The sequence below is a fragment of the Vigna radiata genome, chromosome 11, assembly GCF_000741045.1.
Source record: "Vigna radiata var. radiata cultivar VC1973A chromosome 11, Vradiata_ver6, whole genome shotgun sequence".
NCBI classification, from domain to species: domain Eukaryota; kingdom Viridiplantae; phylum Streptophyta; class Magnoliopsida; order Fabales; family Fabaceae; genus Vigna; species Vigna radiata.
The window spans coordinates 10,837,769-10,856,159 of NC_028361.1; the positions used below are offsets into that span (position 1 = coordinate 10,837,769).

General features: G+C 33.5%; 3 protein-coding genes across 5 annotated transcripts; 2 read left to right on the forward strand and 1 right to left on the reverse strand.

The window, feature by feature from the left end:
• Positions 1-688: 688 nt before the first annotated feature.
• On the forward strand, positions 689-2,633 carry LOC106776516 (7-deoxyloganetic acid glucosyltransferase). 2 transcript variants are annotated; one of them, XM_022775643.1, is made up of 2 exons: positions 689-1,224; positions 1,429-2,633. In XM_022775643.1, the coding sequence occupies exons 1-2, from the start codon at positions 708-710 to the stop codon at positions 2,406-2,408; spliced, it is 1,497 nt and encodes a 498-aa protein (XP_022631364.1). In that variant the 5' UTR covers positions 689-707; the 3' UTR covers positions 2,409-2,633. The 2 variants fall into 2 exon arrangements, with proteins under 2 accessions (XP_022631364.1, XP_014519482.1); XM_014663996.2 differs by having other exon boundaries at positions 1,492-2,633.
• Positions 2,634-8,275: 5,642 nt separating this feature from the next.
• On the forward strand, positions 8,276-10,458 carry LOC106776508 (7-deoxyloganetic acid glucosyltransferase). Its single transcript, XM_014663987.2, has 2 exons — positions 8,276-8,852; positions 9,089-10,458. Exons 1-2 carry the CDS (start codon positions 8,351-8,353, stop codon positions 10,033-10,035), a joined length of 1,449 nt encoding a protein of 482 aa, XP_014519473.1. The 5' UTR covers positions 8,276-8,350; the 3' UTR covers positions 10,036-10,458.
• Positions 10,459-12,825: 2,367 nt separating this feature from the next.
• LOC106777261 (7-deoxyloganetic acid glucosyltransferase) lies at positions 12,826-15,223 on the reverse strand. Of its 2 annotated transcripts, XM_022775982.1 has the most exons (3): positions 14,670-15,223; positions 13,593-14,522; positions 12,826-12,924 (listed from the first exon to the last, which is right to left on the reverse strand). In XM_022775982.1, the coding sequence occupies exons 1-3, from the start codon at positions 15,172-15,174 to the stop codon at positions 12,908-12,910; spliced, it is 1,452 nt and encodes a 483-aa protein (XP_022631703.1). In that variant the 5' UTR covers positions 15,175-15,223; the 3' UTR covers positions 12,826-12,907. The 2 variants fall into 2 exon arrangements, with proteins under 2 accessions (XP_022631703.1, XP_014520313.1); XM_014664827.2 differs by lacking the exon at positions 12,826-12,924 and having other exon boundaries at positions 13,392-14,522.
• Between the last annotated feature and the right edge of the window lie 3,168 nt (positions 15,224-18,391).

Sequence of the window (18,391 nt, forward strand, 5' to 3'; positions counted from 1 at the left end):
TTGTAGGTTGTTGAATTGGATTTTTGAGTTCCTATTTTTGTGTTCTTGATTTTTCTTTATTGGTTTAGTATTTCAATTTGAGTCTAAAATTTGAATTAGGATTTTGGATTTTTGTTTAATGGATGATGACTGCGAATTAGAGTTTTAGTTTTTTCCTTTTAGTTTCTATTCTTTTACTGAAGACACTGATGGAGAGGAAAGATTAAACAAATTAATTTGGATAAAATTAAAAAAATTGTCATATCAATTGACATCAGTTTGTCACACATAATCAATAACTAGACAATTCATTTATTTTTTTCTAAAAAACAATTATATCATTAATGTTTTTAATGTCATAAGTAAGAAAAGACCAATTTTAAACACTTTATGGGACAACTGTGAATATCAAACACTTTCATCAAATCATGAGACTAAAATACTTATTAAACCTTTACAAATCAATGATTTTTTCTCTTTAATTTTGGAGATGTGAAAGAAGAGACAAGTGATATTTTAGCTTATTAATAAAAGGACGTTCGTGACATATAATATATTAATATTTTAGTTTTACAAGTTGAAATATTAATATATATATATATATATATATATATATATATATATATTAATAATATAAAAATGAGTTGTAAAGCAATTATTTATCTTGAAAGATAAAGAATATAAAAGACTGCGAGCTGCTCTGGCTGTTGCATGTCGGTGGAAACAATATGGCAGAAGAAGAAGGGGAAGCAGGTGGACACCATGTTCTCCTCTTACCAGGACCAATGCAAGGCAACGTAAACTCAATGATGAAGCTGGCACAGCTTCTAGCTCTGCATCACTTCCACATCACCTTTCTCACCACCGATTTCATCCACCGCCGCCTCTACCGTTTCGCCGACATCCACTCTCTTTCACAAACCTACCCCAACCTCGAGTTCAAGACAATCTCCGATGGCCTCCCAGATGATCATCCTCGTTCCGGTAACAACGCTTTAGCTGACCTCTATTCTTCAATGAACTCGTTCGCAAAACCTCTCCTCAGAGACATTATTCTCTCCCAAACTGCTGCAAAATCCAAAATCACGTGCCTCATTGGTGACGGATTCCTTGGAGGCCTCACCGCTGACGTGGCGGATGAAGTTGGGATACCGCTCATCCATTTTCGCGCCATCAGTGCTTCATGCTTCTGGGCTTTGTTCTGTGCCCCAAATCTCTTTGAATCCAATGAACTTCCAATCAGAGGTATAGATAAATTGTAATCTATATGTATTAATTCATAGTAGTACTTGTTTGTTTGTTTGTTCGAGAACCCTGGTGTACTAGAGATATGGATGCTAATAGGTATGAAACTTCTAGTAGTGTTTAACTTAGTTTTGAGAAAGTGATGAAAGCTAAAAATAGAATGTAAGTTGGAGTTCGAATTGAATTAGACCTAATGAGTAGAAGTTTTATGTTTGTTATCAATTATCATGCCTGATAGGATGAGAACTGAATCGAAACTTATTGAAGGAGAGGAAGACATGGATCGCATCATATCCAATCTCCCAGGCATGGAAAACATTCTCCGATGTCGAGATCTCCCAAGTTTCTATCGAGGAACAGAAACCAACCTAGTAGACCCTTTAAAATCCACGGTCTTTGACTGCCATCAAACGCTTCGAGCCCGAGGAGTCATACTCAACACTTTCGAGGATCTAGATGGTCCTCTATTGTCCCAAATGCGTCTCAAGTTTCTCCGAGTCTTCGCCGTCGGTCCTCTCCATGCGCACGCCAAAACGACGCCGTCCACGAGTTCTTTCTGGGAAGAGGATAGAAGTTGCTTGACGTGGCTTGACTCTCAGCCGTTGAAATCGGTGCTATATGTCAGCTTCGGTAGCATTGCTACCGTAACAAGGGAGAGGCTAATGGAGTTTTGGTACGGTTTGGTAAACAGCAAGAAGAGGTTCTTGTGGGTGATTCGGCCTGATATGGTGGCCGGAGAAGACAACGATGAGCGGGTAGCGGCTGAGTTGGAGGAAGGGACTAAAGAGAGGGGGTTCATAGTGGGGTGGGCGCCACAAGAGGAGGTGCTGGCACACAAGGCCATAGGTGGGTTCTTGACGCACAGTGGGTGGAACTCTACCTTGGAGAGTTTGGTGGCTGGTGTGCCCATGATTTGCTGGCCATGCTTTGCGGATCAGCAGATTAACAGCAGATTTGTGAGTGAGGTTTGGAAAGTTGGGTTGGACATGAAAGATTTGTGTGATAGAGACGTTGTAGAGAAGATGGTAAATGATCTGATGGTTCATAGGAGGGAGGAGTTTCTGAAATCAGCTCAAGCAATGGCTACGTTGGCTCACAAGAGTGTGAGTCCAGGTGGTTCTTCTTACTCCAGTCTCCATGATTTGGTTGAATTCATTAAATCAGCTAGCAGGAAAATTAACTGACACTACACAATTCAAATTTCCTTCTTGTAACCATGGCTCGCATCCAATTTGAATCCTAAGAAACTAGTTGAGGTGTGTCAGCGAGGTGGCCCCTAATGGTATCGTATTATATTTAAGTTCCTTTATTATTCTCACCAAATAAACGCAGCTTTTCTTTAGGGGGGTTTTGTCACATCTTCATGTTTCTCTTTATTTCATCAATGGATTTATGTACATGATATTTCACTTTAAACAGTTTAGAAAACAAGATGAATAAAAGTTATTAGATGTCATAATAATGATGATGGTAGTAATCTTGAAAATGAAGATGAAACTGAAGATGCTGCATTACCAAAAAACAAAATTATAGGATCATAAATTTTAATTAATTGGAGTGACTTTGTTTAAATATTGTTTATGCATTATATATTTTTAGACATATTTGTTTTTGGCAATATAGGTTACCGGTTTACTGTGATAAAGCGGTGAAAGTTGTTTTGGGAACATTTCATTCATTCCTGCATTGTTTCGATGAGGTTATCTTAGCATCAAAATGGTGGCTTGAATTGTTGATGTTGGCATAGTGTATTGCTCTGTGCTGTTAAATCCCTATTAGTGCTATATGTAGAGGATTATTGGTTGTGTAATATTATGCATTCGATAATGCTAGTATTGTCGAAAATTGTATTCTTTTAGTGTGTCTAAATCAGAGATCTCTTTGTTTGTTCAACCTGATCATGAAGATTTGCTTCCCACCTTCTTTTCATGTAATATTTTAATTTTGTCCAGTAATAAATATTGTTGCTTTGAAATATTAAGTAATATATGTATCCTAATTAAGAAAAATAAAGTGAAGATATTTAATAGAATCGATTTTGAATGCACATTATTTTTTAAGTGTTTATTTTTCTTAATGTATGAGATATATTTTAAACATCAATAAATAAATGGAGAGGGTATTTAAACATGGATATGACTAAATAAATAAATGGTTTAATATTTATTTTGGTTCTTCCATTTCTTAGGTGTGTTCAAAATGGTTTTATTTTTTTTCAAGTTCACATACGTCTTATATTAAAATCGGTTCAGGTTAATCCTTTTTACTTACAGTGTTAAAAACGTTAACTGTATAATTGCCTCTGGTCTAAATGAGTCGTCTAGTTGATGATTACGTGATAAGCTTAGCCTATTAGGGACTATCACGTGGCAATCTCCTTTCCACAAAAAACTAGAAGCTTCATCATACTTTTCCTTCTTCTGTAATCATTATAACCCTCATCACTAACTAGCCACAGTGAATATCAAACCACACCGTAGCCTCCATCGCAACTGCCTTCATCCTGCCATCGCAGCTTCACTCACTCATCGCAACTTCTCCTTCATTCCACCATTGATTCACGAAGCCACTGTGAGTGCCTCTATTCAACCGCAAAGCTTACCACAAATCCTCATTCAATCCTTATATTAGTCATTGAAATATCTTCACACCAGAACCTACAAATTTGTGAATCCTAAAATTGTGAAAACCTCGACATCACAAGAAATCAAAATCGCGTCATCACCGTTGATCAGGTCAAGCACCACCACTATGTGTTGAACATTATTCTCTTATGTTCTTAATTGATTGAAAGAAATTTAATTATTCTTTTATTATGTTATTAGGTTATACAAATTAGGGAAAATTGGGGAAGAACTTGAAACTCTGAAACAAACCTTTTGTAATTCTCCCTAATTGAAATTGTAAATGTCTCTTCTTGGCTTAAAGTGAAATTGTGAAGCCCTGATTATGAAATTACACAAGAAAATATATTAATATGCGACTTTGAGAATAGCAAACAATCAACATTGTATAAATTACATAGTCAAATCAACTTCCATAATTAATTCTAATCAAACACGAAGAATTGAAACTAGCAAAACAAGTAGGTAAGACGAAGAACCACAAACTCAATTTTAACACCAATTTCAGTAGATTTTCCAATCCCAAATCGCAAATTGATTTTAACCTAAAGGTAATTTCAAGAAAGCTCTCCGGTGTAACATTTCCACGTCATTAATTTTTATTTTTAATATTTACACATCAATTGACCTTAGCATGTAATGAATAAGTGTACAACTCATTCAATTTTGGCCAATGAAAAATTTTGTCGTTAGCATTTTGAACGCGGTAAGCAAAAGAGAATAATGTGAACCGTTTTTACAAAATATGAGATATTTGTAAACTTTTGAAAAAAGATAGGACCATTTTGAACATATCTAACAAACCAAGGGACCAAAATAGATATTAAACCTAAATAAACATATATTTTAAATCATATTAGAGTTGCATAAAAAATCACTACAATTTTTTTTTACACACTTTGTGTTTTTTCATTTTAATTTTTTTAACTAATATTCTTATAGAAGGGGTATTTAATTAACTTTTATATATATATATATATATATATATATATATATATATATATGTGTGTGTGTTTTTTGTATACAAGTAATTTTTTATTCTGCACATGTTAGTCACTAACATAGTTATAAAGAAAATTAAAGTTTTTGTAATGTGCTGTTCAGATTTCATAATTGTTTATTTGTTTGTATTGTAAGAATTGTATTTGATGTATCTTATAGATAAGAATAACACAAGTTATTATGTTTACAACGGTATTTAAAGTGATATATTTAAGATTTAATTATTGATTTGGTTTTTTAATATTTTTTTTAAAGTTGGTTTAATTTTATTTTCTTATTATTTTATTATTCAATTTGATTAAATTCAACGTTTCTTTCATCATGATCCTCTTAATTTTTTTTAAAATGTTCAATTTAGTTCTCAAAGTTGATGACGTTATAAAATTATTAACATTGAAGTGAGCTCGAGTAGTTAGGTAACATATGTGTGAAACATGACTATATGAAGATAAGATCATCTAACACTATGTATTATAAGATAAAAGCGTCTAAGCAAACATTGTTTAGAAGTTTAACAAAGTATTTAAACGAAATAACATTTAACAACTTGAACCGTCTAGGAAAAACATGAAAGCGCTAAAAATTATGGATTAAAAGTATCATAAATGCTTTATGTTACTCAAACAGACAATGTCTAAACACTTACTCACGTATTATGCTTAAACGACTAGGATTGTCTAATGCTTTATTACATGTACGTAGTAGTACTCTTTTGTATTTTGTGTCGTGCTCTCTTTTTCTGTTCAAATAATCTCAATACAATACCTTTATTCAAAAGGATGCATCGGAATTAGAAGAATGTTTAGAAACATGAAGATATTCCAAGAATGTTTCCTTCATACATTCATTTTTTCTCTTTTGTACATAACACAATTGTCTGTTCAAGATGAGACAGTTTTTTACTTCGTACAAAAGACTACATCCCTACGTAAAAGTCAAAGTTCTGAGTAACATATCTTTTTTGAAGAAAACTATATAAAAAGGATTGCAAGAAGAGAAGAAATTTAAATCATTAAGAATTATTCTTTGCATTATCTCACATTGTTGTTTTCTCTAAGCTTACATCGTTTAATACTTATTCTTTGAAAAAGAAAAGTTTTCTTTACAAGTTTTCATAATTTCTTTGTATTGATTTGATATCCTCTTTGCAATAGTTGTTTTATGATCTTGTATCTCACAAAACATCTTGTCGTTTTCATTTTCACAAGTGAATTCAAACATTTTTAAGTTTAATTCAGTGGAGTTAAAAGGTCTAGTAATTAGACTACTTATACCAAGAGTGGTGATATTTGTCCTAACTAGTTGGGTTAGTTGTAATACCAAGAGTGGTTAAACTCGAGTGTAATATTTTGAAATTAATAGAACCCGTTAAGAGTGTTTAAGGGAGAACTGAATATAGCTTAGTTTGGAGTGAACCAATATAAAAATAAATGTGTCTTATTGTTGTTGTTTTTAAAAGTTTTTTGTATATGTTGTTTCAAAAACTTAAGTATTTAACACTTATTGGAGACCTTTTAACCCTTACAAAAAAGCTTAAATACTTATTTGCAAAATTTTTAAAAAACTCTATTCAAATCCCCTCCCTACCATTTCTTGAGTTTGTCATGTGATTCAGGTTATAATAGGTTGGCTTATGTGGATTTATGGTACAAACTTTTTATTTAGGTTTAATATGAATAAAAAAAGGGGTTTGGGTAAGGTTGTTGGAGATTGGAAATTGGAAATCCAAATTTGGGGATTCGTTCGTTCATTGTTGGAGAAGAAGAACCTACTGAATTTGATCATTTGAGTCTTTTTCTTCGTCGAATGTGAGTTTTAACTATTAATTTGGTTGTTGGTTTCCAATTGTGCATTTGTGAATATTGATTTGGGGTTTTATAATTTTTAACTGCATCAAAAAAAAAAATTTAGGGTTATTGCTTTGGCATTTATTGCCAAGGCATGTATTTTATAGTGTTTACTTTGTATTGTGTCTGTAGTGCAAAGGTACTATATATGTATGTGGTGAGTGGGTTGTGGTCCCCTTCAAAAGAGATTATGTTTTTTTGTTTGTTTTGTATAAGGTGTAATTTGTGTTCTTTTTGTGGGCATTGGTATGTGGTTATATTATATAGGTAAGGATGTGTGATGAGTTTTTTGAAGTTGTGATCTACCATGGTGGACACTTTATATAGACAATACCTAGTGATATGGAAACAAGTAGATGGATTTATGACTCAGATTGGTGTAATTATATTGAGACATTGGAGAAACTTAAAGAAATGAGTTCTAATGTCGTGAAGGAATTATGGTATTGGTTTTGTGTTGGAGAAAAATGTTGATAGTCATCGTAAGAATGAAATTCACCTATAAAAACCAAATGTGATACAACAATATTAACTAAACATATCGATATTTATTCAATTTAAAAAATTATAAAAAAGCTTAAAAAAACCAATAAAAATTCTATTAATCTGTCCATTGATTATTTAAATAATATTAAGAAAATTAATCAAATTAAATAAGATCCATAAAAGTTGAAACTAAATTACAAAATATTAAAATTAAATTAAATAAAATTAGAAAACAATTTAATATGTAAGTTTTTTTTTTTTATTTTGTAATAAAACCGACACGAAAGGTTGAAATGTGGCGGCTTAGACCTGGCAGATGTAGTTGTTCAGAATCTGATTTCAGCAGAGCCAGCATAAGCCCTTCAATTAACAATTTTCCGACAAATTATAATTTCTCACCACATACATAAACAAAATACATTCTGTACGTATCGTATTCTAACAATATATACATTAAAAATATAGAAGAAAAATTTCTTTTAACAACACTTTTTTTAATAATTTTTTATAACGCATATGTGGCAGCTTGTGGTTGATCTGTTTTAAATATTTTTTAAATATAAATTTAAATAAATCAATAAAATAATGACACGTGTATTCTGTTGTAAAAAAATTCTCAAAAATATTCTCATTGTACTAAAATATAACACTTTCAGTCATATCTTTTACTCTTTTTTCCATTTTTAATATAAAATATTCTGGTGATTGCACTTTTAAGAGTATGAAATTAGGATGATAAAAAATAGGAAAATAAATATATGTATACGTAGGTATTTATGATGAGTATTTATTACAACATATAACAACTATTCTAATATTTATTTATAAATGAATAGTATGTAAATATTATTTTATTTATGTTTATGAATATTTAATTTAATTGAATTTAAAATTGATTTAACTTTTACTAAATTAAATTTAATTAAAATTAAAATTGATTTATATTTTATTAAATTAAATCTAATTAAAATTAAATTTTAATTTGTATTATATTATTTTTGTACTTTTATTTTATTTTAAAAAATTATTAAATATTTTGTTAAATATCCATGAAATAGATAATAAATAAAAAAATTTATTGCAGCCCCACGGGTTCTATCTGAAACTATCATCTCCCCTGTTTCCATTTTAGCAAGAGACCAAGCGAAGTTGAAGACTAAAAATTCAATGGCAGAAGCGCACGTGCTGATCTTCCCTCTTCCATTGTCCGCGCATGTTCTGTCGATGCTGAAGCTCGCCGAGCTTCTAGTCCTTCAGAATCTCCGCGTCACCTTCCTCACCACCGACACCATCCACAGCCGCCTCGCTCGTTTCGGTGAAATCAAAGTTCTCTCAGAATCCTATCCCACGCTCCATTTCAAGACCTTTTCCGATTGTAACGACGAGGGTGACCACCCTGGATTTGGAGACCGTATCTGGGACTTCATTTCTTCTGTAACTCTCCACGCTAAGCCCTTCTTGAGAGATATTCTGCTCTCCCACACTCCTCAAATTCCCAAACCTAGTTGCGTTATTCAGGATGGAATCTTCGGAAGCCTTTCCTCTGGCGTCGCTACTGAGTTAAACATATCCATACCAATCATTCATTTCCGAACCGTTAGTTCTTGCTGCTTCTGGGCTTATATCTCTGCTACAAAGCTCCTCCAGTTCCAAGAACTTCCCATTAGAGGTATTTATATGGACTTCAAATTCATTCATCCCTTTCTCACCCTATCAATAGCGATAGCTGCTATAATCTCTTAATTAATGCTTCAGGTTTTTCGCTTATCAGAAAATTGTACTTATTCTTAAAGTCAATTTGCGAAGGAACAATTGACTGATACAGTAGAAAAAATTTGTATAGATTCTGCAGCACTGGTGATGCGGTTAACATATAAGATGAACTTATGATGTGAGTGGTTGTAGGAGATGACGACATGGATCGGATCATAAAACACTTGCCAGGAATGGAGAACTTGCTTCGGTGCAGAGATCTCCCGAGTTTCTTTCGACCAAACAAAGAGGGGAACTCGACTTTTGAGTCCTATGCAGACCGGAGTCGACAATCACTTGCAGCAGACGCGTTAATCCTCAACTCATTTGAAGATCTAGAAGGCCCTGTCCTCTCCCAAATACGTCATAATTTTTCCAAAGTTTACACCGTTGGCCCTCTCCACCACCATTTGAACATGAGAAAAGCAGAATCCAACAAAGGAAAAGAGATTCCCAGGTTTAAGAACAGTGTTTTTCAGGTAGACAGGAGCTGCATGACGTGGCTGGACGCTCAGCCCGAAGGGTCAGTGATGTATGTCAGCTTCGGAAGTACCACTATTGTGAACAAGGAAGATTTAATGGAGATTTGGCACGGTTTGGTGAACAGCAAGAAGGGGTTCCTGTGGGTGATCCGGCCTGACATTGTCGCAGGAAAACACAACGAGGACCGCATACCAAATGAGGTGAAGGAAGGAACTAAAGAGAGGGGGTGCATTGTAGAGTGGGCTCCGCAAGAGGAGGTGCTGACACACAAGGCCATTGGTGGGTTCTTGACACACAGTGGGTGGAACTCAACCTTGGAGAGCTTGGTGGCTGGTGTGCCCATGATTTGCTGGCCATACTTTGCGGATCAGCAGATTAACAGCAGGTTTGTGAGTGAGGTTTGGAAGGTTGGATTGGACATGAAAGATATTTGTGACAGAGATGTTGTGGAGAAGATGGTAAATGATGTCATGGTTCATAGGAGGGAGGAGTTTCTGAAATCAGCTCAAGCAATGGCTATGTTGGCTCACAAGAGTGTGAGTCCAGGTGGTTCCTCTTACACCAGTCTCCACGATTTGATTGAGTACATTATATCAGCTAGCAGAGAAAATGACTAACACGGCGCAATTTCTCAAGCTTCCTTCTTGCAATCATATCTCACATCCACTATGGGATTCTAAATGATGTTTTTTACTACTAAAAGACAGAATTGAAAAATAAATTTTTAGAATGTGGCATCATACATGTTAAGAGTCCTAAGCTGATACCAACTCCAAATGTGGCAATTGCAGATGATCTTTTAGAGGATGGGACCTCTATATACTTTAGTCTGCGCTCTTGTAAAATTGTATTTGTTCTTATGTTTTTCCTTTCATCTTCTTCCTACACCAGCTCACACACCTATTCTCCATGTTTGATTTTTTTTCTTACTTTGAGTTTTTCATGTTCATGCTACATCAGTCCCACATCCGTGGAGGTGAACTCTGCCGCAGTCGAGGTTGTGAATGACAAAAGAGAGAGATTGATTGGGCTAAGGGTAATGAGAAACTCGATTAGCGCATGGGGTAGTGGAACAGTGGTGTCTCACTGAAAATGTTGTACACTTTCTTTTCTTTCCCACTGCACATGGTATGACTGTACTCTGGATAAATAGATTTTTAAAAAATACTATTAAAAACCTAATTTTTTTTATGTATTTGATTATATCTTTATTTATTTTTTACTTTTTTTTTACTATTTTATTCTTATATTATATATCAAATGATATTATTATTCATAAATTTTTTGTATACATTATTTATTTAACCACACACCTTTTTACAAGTGAAACATGACGTCGAACAAAAACCTGCAAAAAATAGTACAATCTATTTCAAAATGAAATGAGATGAATTATTTAAAATTAAAAATAATTCACGTTAATTTTTTCGTTGATTTTCTTATTAGTGTGATGATATAATGAAAAAAATAACAGATATAAATTATCAAAAAGTTATAAAAAGAAAATCTATTTTAACATATCATTATTCTTGCTTGAATAAAAAATTGTTAAAAATACAAATTCACAATGCTTCCAATCGAAAATGATATTTTGACACCCATTTTTTGACATCATTTTGACACTGCACGCGTGTCAAAATGTGGTTGGATGATTTCAAATTAAAAAAAAAATTGGTTTTTCTTTTCCAAATATGTCCTTATATAAGCTTTTTTAATCTGAAATGGTCTAACCACGTTTTGATATGTGTGTAGTGTCAAAATAGTGTCAAAAATTGGTGTCAAAATATCATTTTCTGCTTCCAATTAGTTATAAAAACTTCCAATTACTATAAAAATGTTATTTAGTTTATACTGATACCAAATAGATATGCAATCAATGTGTCACAAAAACTTTTACATTTCCATTAAAAAAAATAGTTATTTATACTGATACGAAATAGATATGCAATCAATGTTACGTGACGAAAATTTAAGTTCATAAACATGGGATAGATGACGTGGTATTAGAAAATATTTTCTTTTCTCACAACAATTTTAAAAATAGGTTTAACAATTTCGGAGGTTCCTAATTCTACATATTTGTATTATTTAGGTTTTTGTATTTTAGAAGTGTTGAATTGGGTTTTTTTTTTCTTTTTTGTAAAATTGAGTCAATAATGTCCTTACCGTTAATTGCTGCGGATGACGTTAACTTTCTAGTTTAGTGCATTGTTGAGGTATCATTTAATAACCACGTGGCACTGTAAGAGTTCATGATGTGGATTTATTTGATTTTAAGTTTAAAATAAAATAAGTTGCCAACCGCTCCCTCTTTAACTCTATCACCTGGAGATCCGACGATCATGAAGGCTCTAGCACCTTTGAGCTCTTTTCCGACGATGATGATGGAACTGGCCTCCGTCCGCTCCCGCCCACCATGTCGGAGTTCTTCCTCAGCTCAGGCTTCGACCGCCTACTTGAGCAGTTCACGCAGATCAAGATGAGCGATGTGCTGCCACAAGTTAAAGGGGGTGTTAAATATGGAAACATATTTACCCTGGTGTTATGCAATCAATCGTCGTATCTGGGTCTAAGGCCATGATGGAGGTATGTGCAAATGGATGCTCAAAAGTTTCAATTTTGATTTTTGGGTTTTGCCTAATTTCAAAAATTATGTTTCTGGGTCCAAACAAATATACATTGAATCTTGTTAGTGTAAAAATCAAATAATTTTCCCTTAAAATTCATTGGTTTTGGATGATATTGTGTGAATGATGTATGGGGTTCTAGTAGTGTTGATGAATTGCGTGGATCAGGTAAGGTCAAGATCAAAATCAACGGTACACCATCTTCATCCTCTGTTCTCCCTTCTCTTCCTTCAGATTAGTTCAACATTTTATTTATTTATTGGTGATGTGTAAAAATGTTTGCTTTTTAAAACTTTTTCGCAAAACAAGAAACTTTAAACTTTTCTTGAATTATAAGTAAGAACATATGTAATGTAGCAATTAGCGTAATCGAATGCAATCACAGGATAATCGATTTAATGTAGAGAGAAGGGATAAGAAAATTCAAACACTGTGTTTTTATACTGGTTCGGCCAATACTGCCTACATCCAGTGTTCTTCCAATCAACCTGAGATGGAAGCCAATGCACTATAAAGATCTAAGTTTTTACACCAAGGGCTTTAGAGCGACCTCACGTCAAAATGTAAATCACCTCTCTAACTCACTAATCTAATATAAGCAATACAAAAACAAACAAGCAACAAGAACAATCCTTTTCTGCTATCAACTCCTTTGAGACCCCCTTAAAGTCAAGAACCATATTTTTCTTCCTGTATACACCACAGGGAAACCAACAACTCTCAGCATTTGCCAAAGTTTTTTTTGATCATGCAGTAAGCACCTTCTTGTGCCAAATGATCAGACTTTTTGTATCAGTCAACCTTGCTTCTCAAGAAATCCTCAAGACTTTATCACCACGGTAATTCTTGATTCTTGGAGCTTTTATCTCTTTTGTAAGACTTCAAAGCATTCAGTGAAAACATATATGAAAGTGTATTCAAAATTCTCTTATAGAATTCAAATCATGCGTCTATATATAGAGTAAAGCAAATCAAACACGTTTTAATCGATTACGCTATTAATATAATCGAATACGTTTTATAGTTATAAGAAATTAACAGTGATCAAAACAATTAATTGAACGCACAATTAATGTAATCTACTTGGTCAACATATTAAAAAATATGACTTATTTGCTTTACTAAGAATCTACAAAACCAGTGTGATAAACTTAACTAAGAATTTTTGTCTGCATTCTAAAACTAAGCGAAAATAAATCTTTGTCTGCACAAAAAATCTAAAAGAGAGTAAAAGCTCTTTCATTTTTGTTACTAAGTTATATTTTACCAACTCTAGTGAACTTTATACACAAGCTATTGAAAATGGTAAAATTCTACCAAACAGTTTCGCTTAGCTATAGATGAAGAAGTGAATACATTTGCAGTTTTGCTTAATCAACAGTTTACAGTACATAAACTTCTACCAAAAGAGAACCCAACTACATATGCAATTGGTTCTTGTAACTAAGGTGGACTGAAACATCACAAGATATGACAGATTAAGTAACACAGAAGAAAATATGATGAATATGCAATTGTGCATTGCTGGTATTAGTTATTTTCCTTACCGAATGATTTTATGTAATGAATCAAATCTTGCATGCTGGAGTGAGAAGAACCACCTGGACTAACACTCTGGTTAGCCAACATAGCCATTGCTTGAGCTGATTTCAAAAACTCATCCCTCCTATGAACCATCAAATCATTTACCATCTTCTCCACAACATCTCTGTCACAAACATCTTTCATGTCCAATCCAACCTTCCAAACCTCACTCACAAACCTGCTGTTAACCTGCTGATCCGCAAAGTAAGGCCAACAAATCATGGGCACACCAGCCACCAAACTCTCCAAGGTTGAGTTCCACCCACTGTGTGTCAAAAACCCACCAATGGCCTTGTGGGCTAGCACCTCCTCTTGCGGCGCCCATTCCACCATGAACCCTCTCTCTTTAGTCCCTTCCTCCAGCTCTTCCGGTATCCGGTCATCGTTCTCTCTTCCCACCACCAAATCAGGCCGCATCACCCACAAGAACCGTCTCTTGCTGTTCACCAAACCATGCCAAAACTCCATCAGTTCCTCCCTTGTCACAATCGTTGAAGTACCGAAACTCACATATAACACGGACCCTTTAGCCTGAGCGTCAAGCCACGCCATGCAGCTCCTGTCCACTTCAAAAAAACTACTCCGAAATGAAGTATTATCATTTGCTTCATTGGTTTCTGCTTTTCTCACGTTCAGATGGTGGTGGAGAGGGCCAAGGGTGTAGACTTTGGGAAAGTGAAGGCGAATCTGAGAGAGGACAAGGCGATCCAGCTCCTCAAACGTATTGAGTATCAACGCGTCTGCTGCAAGTGATTGTTGGGTCTGTAACGAAACCCAGTCAATAGACAAGTTCCCTTTTGCCCCTGGTCTGCAGAAACTAGGGAGATCTCTACAACGTAGCAAGTTTTCCATGCCTGGCATATTGCTTATGATGCGATCCATGTCTTCATCTCCTACAACCAGTTACATTCTTCATTAATTAACTATAAACACAAGTCATTTCTTTTGTGTTCTGTAATTTATCAGAAACATATCTTAAGTTTGAAAAAAGGTCCGAATGAGATTGTGTGCGCATATCTGGACCCGAGTTCTCCACATACCTCGAATGGGAAGTTCGTTGGTTTTAAAGAGGTTTGGAAGCCAGAAATAAGGCCAGAAGCAACAGGGACTGCTGGTTCGAAAATGAATGATTGTTATCGGTATCCCTAACTCAGAAGCCAAGTCATTGGAAAGGCTTCCCAAGATGCCATCCTGAATAATGCAGGTAACTTTGGGAATTTCAGGACTCTGGGCGAGCAAGATATTTCGCAATAGGGGCTTGGCATGCAGAGTTGTGGAAAGTATTATGTTCCCAGCAGTAGTGTCTCCGGATCCAGTGTTATTGCCAAAGCTGTAGCAATCGGCAATGGTGTTGAAATGGAGGGTGGGGTAGGAGGCTGAGAGAGATTGAATGTCGCCGTAACGAGTGAGACGGTTGTGGATACTGTGAGTGTTGATGAAGGTGACATGGAGATGGTGAAGGGCAAGAAGCTCGGCGAGCTTCAACATAGGCTGTACATGGCCCTGGAATGGACAGGGGAACATGAGCACGTGTGCTCCGGCCATTGATATCCTGTCCTCCTTGATGGTTTTCTTTTTAACAGTAACTAGTTTGAATAGTAGTTTGAATGGTAGTTTGAATAGTATATCACGGTGTTTTATGAATGAATAATGATACTTTCGCACCAAAATTTGATATACTTTTGACATTGTATACGTGTTAGAAGGCAATTGATTCATGTGTGCTGTGTTTAAAAAAAAAAATGAAAGTGAGGTGGAAAATCAAGGACTGGAGAGGTTTTAGACACGGGTTTCATTTGGTTTCATTTTAAAAAGATAATGAAATTTGAAAAACAATTTGAGTGGTGTACGTGGAAATTAAATTTTAAAGTCGAGAATGATGTGGCAATGTAATTGGAAATATAGTTTCAAGTTTTGAGATCATTTTCTCTTTTCAGATTTCAAATATAAGAAAACTGAGAGAGAATATGAGAGTGCGAAACCTAAGAGAGTCTCTCCTCCATCCAGCCACCCATTGTCGACATTGGAGTGTTGTCATTCGTGTTCAAAAATTAGAGAGAGTCTTCTCTTCCCTCCATCAGTCACCCATTGCTGTCGAAGTGTCACTGGAGTGTCGCCGGAGTGCGCGAAACCTAGAGAGAGAATGTTCACGAGTGTTCCTCCCACCCATACACCTTGTTCCGTGCCACCCACCGAGAGTTCATTAAAGGTTGGTTTAGGTAGAGTTGTCAAAACGGGTAACCCGGCTCGACCCAGCCCAGCCCACCACGGGTTGGTCACTTAGTGAGATACCAACCCGGCTCATTTATTAGCGAGCCAGAAAAATTCGAACCCGGCCCAACCCACCACGGGTTGGCTCACTTAAATACAATTTTTTTAAATAAAAAAAAATTATAAACTTTTTATAATTTAAATCTAAACAAATTTCACTTCTAAATTTCACTCCATGTTTGATTAATTTTGAAAATAGGAAACTTAAATAATTATTTCAAGCAAAAAAATAATAAATGTTTTTATAAAATTATAATTAAATTTTAATAAAATAAAATTAGGTAGGTGGATTGGTGGGCCAACCTGGCCCACCACGGGTTCAACTCACATGAGCCGGATTTAAATAAGTCAGGTTGAAACCTGATCCGCATAAAAAAAAAATACAATTTTTTCAAACCCAACCTGGCCTGAACCCGTGGTGAGCCGGGTTGGCTCGCGGGTTGTGACCCATTTTAATAGCTCTAGGTTTAGGAACAACAAACAAAAGTCATGGTGCAGGAACGTAAGTGGTAACAAAGGCAAAATAAGTGGGTACTTCAGGTTAAGTTTTTGCACACAAAGGTCAATTAGGAACTCTAAAATGAGTTCTTGCACCATAGTTGACCTTCGTGTGCAAAAACTTCACCAGAAGTACCCACTTATTTTGCCTTTGGTACCTCCTGCACCATGACTTTTACTAAATATGGTTCCTTTGCCACCAATTTATTCATAAATTGTATAATAATTGGTTCCAAATTACTTATAAGTGGAGAAAAGGATGACAAAGAAATTATGAACTCCAAAATGAATTTCATGTTCATAGTTGACCTTCGTGTGCAAAAAGTTAACCTAAAGTACCCACTTATTTTAACTTTGGTACCAGTTATGTTCCTGCACCATGATTTTTACTAAATAGAGTTCCTTTGTCACCAATTTCTTCATAAATTGTATAATAATTTGTTCCAAATTACTTATAAGTGAAAAAATGATGACAAAGAAATTAGAAACTCTAAAATCAATTTCATGTTCATAGTTGACCTTCGCGTATAAAAACTTCACCTACACCCACTTATTATTATTATTATTTGTTTTTTTTTTCATATCACATGCTTTCTCCATACATTTTTGTTTACCGACTTGATTAACTATTAATGAACATAATGGATTTATTCCTATGATTGTTATACTTTTGAAAATAAAATATATAAATTTTATTAAAAGTCTAAATTTAACATTTTAAAGATTTTATCAAGCGTATAAAATAGTTAAAAATAATTATATTACAAATTTTTTAAATACTTTATAAATTTAAATATTTTCAACGAATCTTATTAAAAATTATTTTATGTTGAGTCTTTAAAGAAATTATTATTCTAAATACCTTGTTATTTAATCTTGTAATAACATGATTATTATTTTGTCTCTTTTTTGAACTTGTTAATTAACTTCTCTTTTCATCACGTCAGTTAATTCTTTTTTATAGAAATAAAACTAACAATAGTTGACCAGTAAATTAAAAAAATAGAAAAAAGAACAAATTAACCAATATATTGAAGACAAACAAAATAGAACAGTTATATTATCTTATTGAAGAAAAAAAATAGAAGATTGAGTACTTAGACCGAAGTAAAAACATTTTAACATTAAATGAAATTAAATTTTTTAATTAAAATTATTTGAATTTATTAAATGCTTAAAATTTAATTAAGTTAAAATTTAAATATATTATTATTATTAACTTAATTATTTTAATACCAGTTGAAAAATATATTTATTAAATTTGAAATACATTATTAAAACGATAGAAAATTTTTCAAATAATTGTTCTGAATTTAAGATGAATGTTTATATAGGAAATTTGAATTTTTTCTAAAGAAATAAATTGTTTTAAAATCTCTTTTCAAGAAGGTTATTGAACAAAGTCTAATTATGATTATAATCAGTGTAACAACTAAATTAATCTTAAGTATAAAAGTATTTTAATAAAAAGGATTTTGCAATAGTTTCTTTTAAATGTTCGCCACATCTTGGGCTTTTTCTGGAAGACAGAAATAGTTAGAAATGTTTCTCTTATCCTTTAAATATGTTCGTAATAAAGAGTCCCTTCTAACATCACACAAGTATGTCGGTGAAGGCCGTACCATTTCAATAATTCATTTATAGCTGTCAAATAACTGTCACTTTATTTATTTCCTTTTTGTACACACTCCCTCCTTTTCTCAATTATTTTTGCATAAAACCAGTTAACTAAAAAAAATTATATCAGTTTCAAATCACTGCAGCAAATATTTTTAAACTAATTATTTTATAATTTTCAGATTTTACTTTTTATTCATCCATAGTTAGATTTCAATCTTGTTGTCCTTAGTTTAAATATTACTTATTTATTTATTAAATAAAAATAATAAAAATTAATGATATGATTAAATTGTAATCAATATTTAATTACTCACTAAGTAATATTAAAATGAATATTTTAACATCTCATCATTTTAATAGTATAAAACTATCA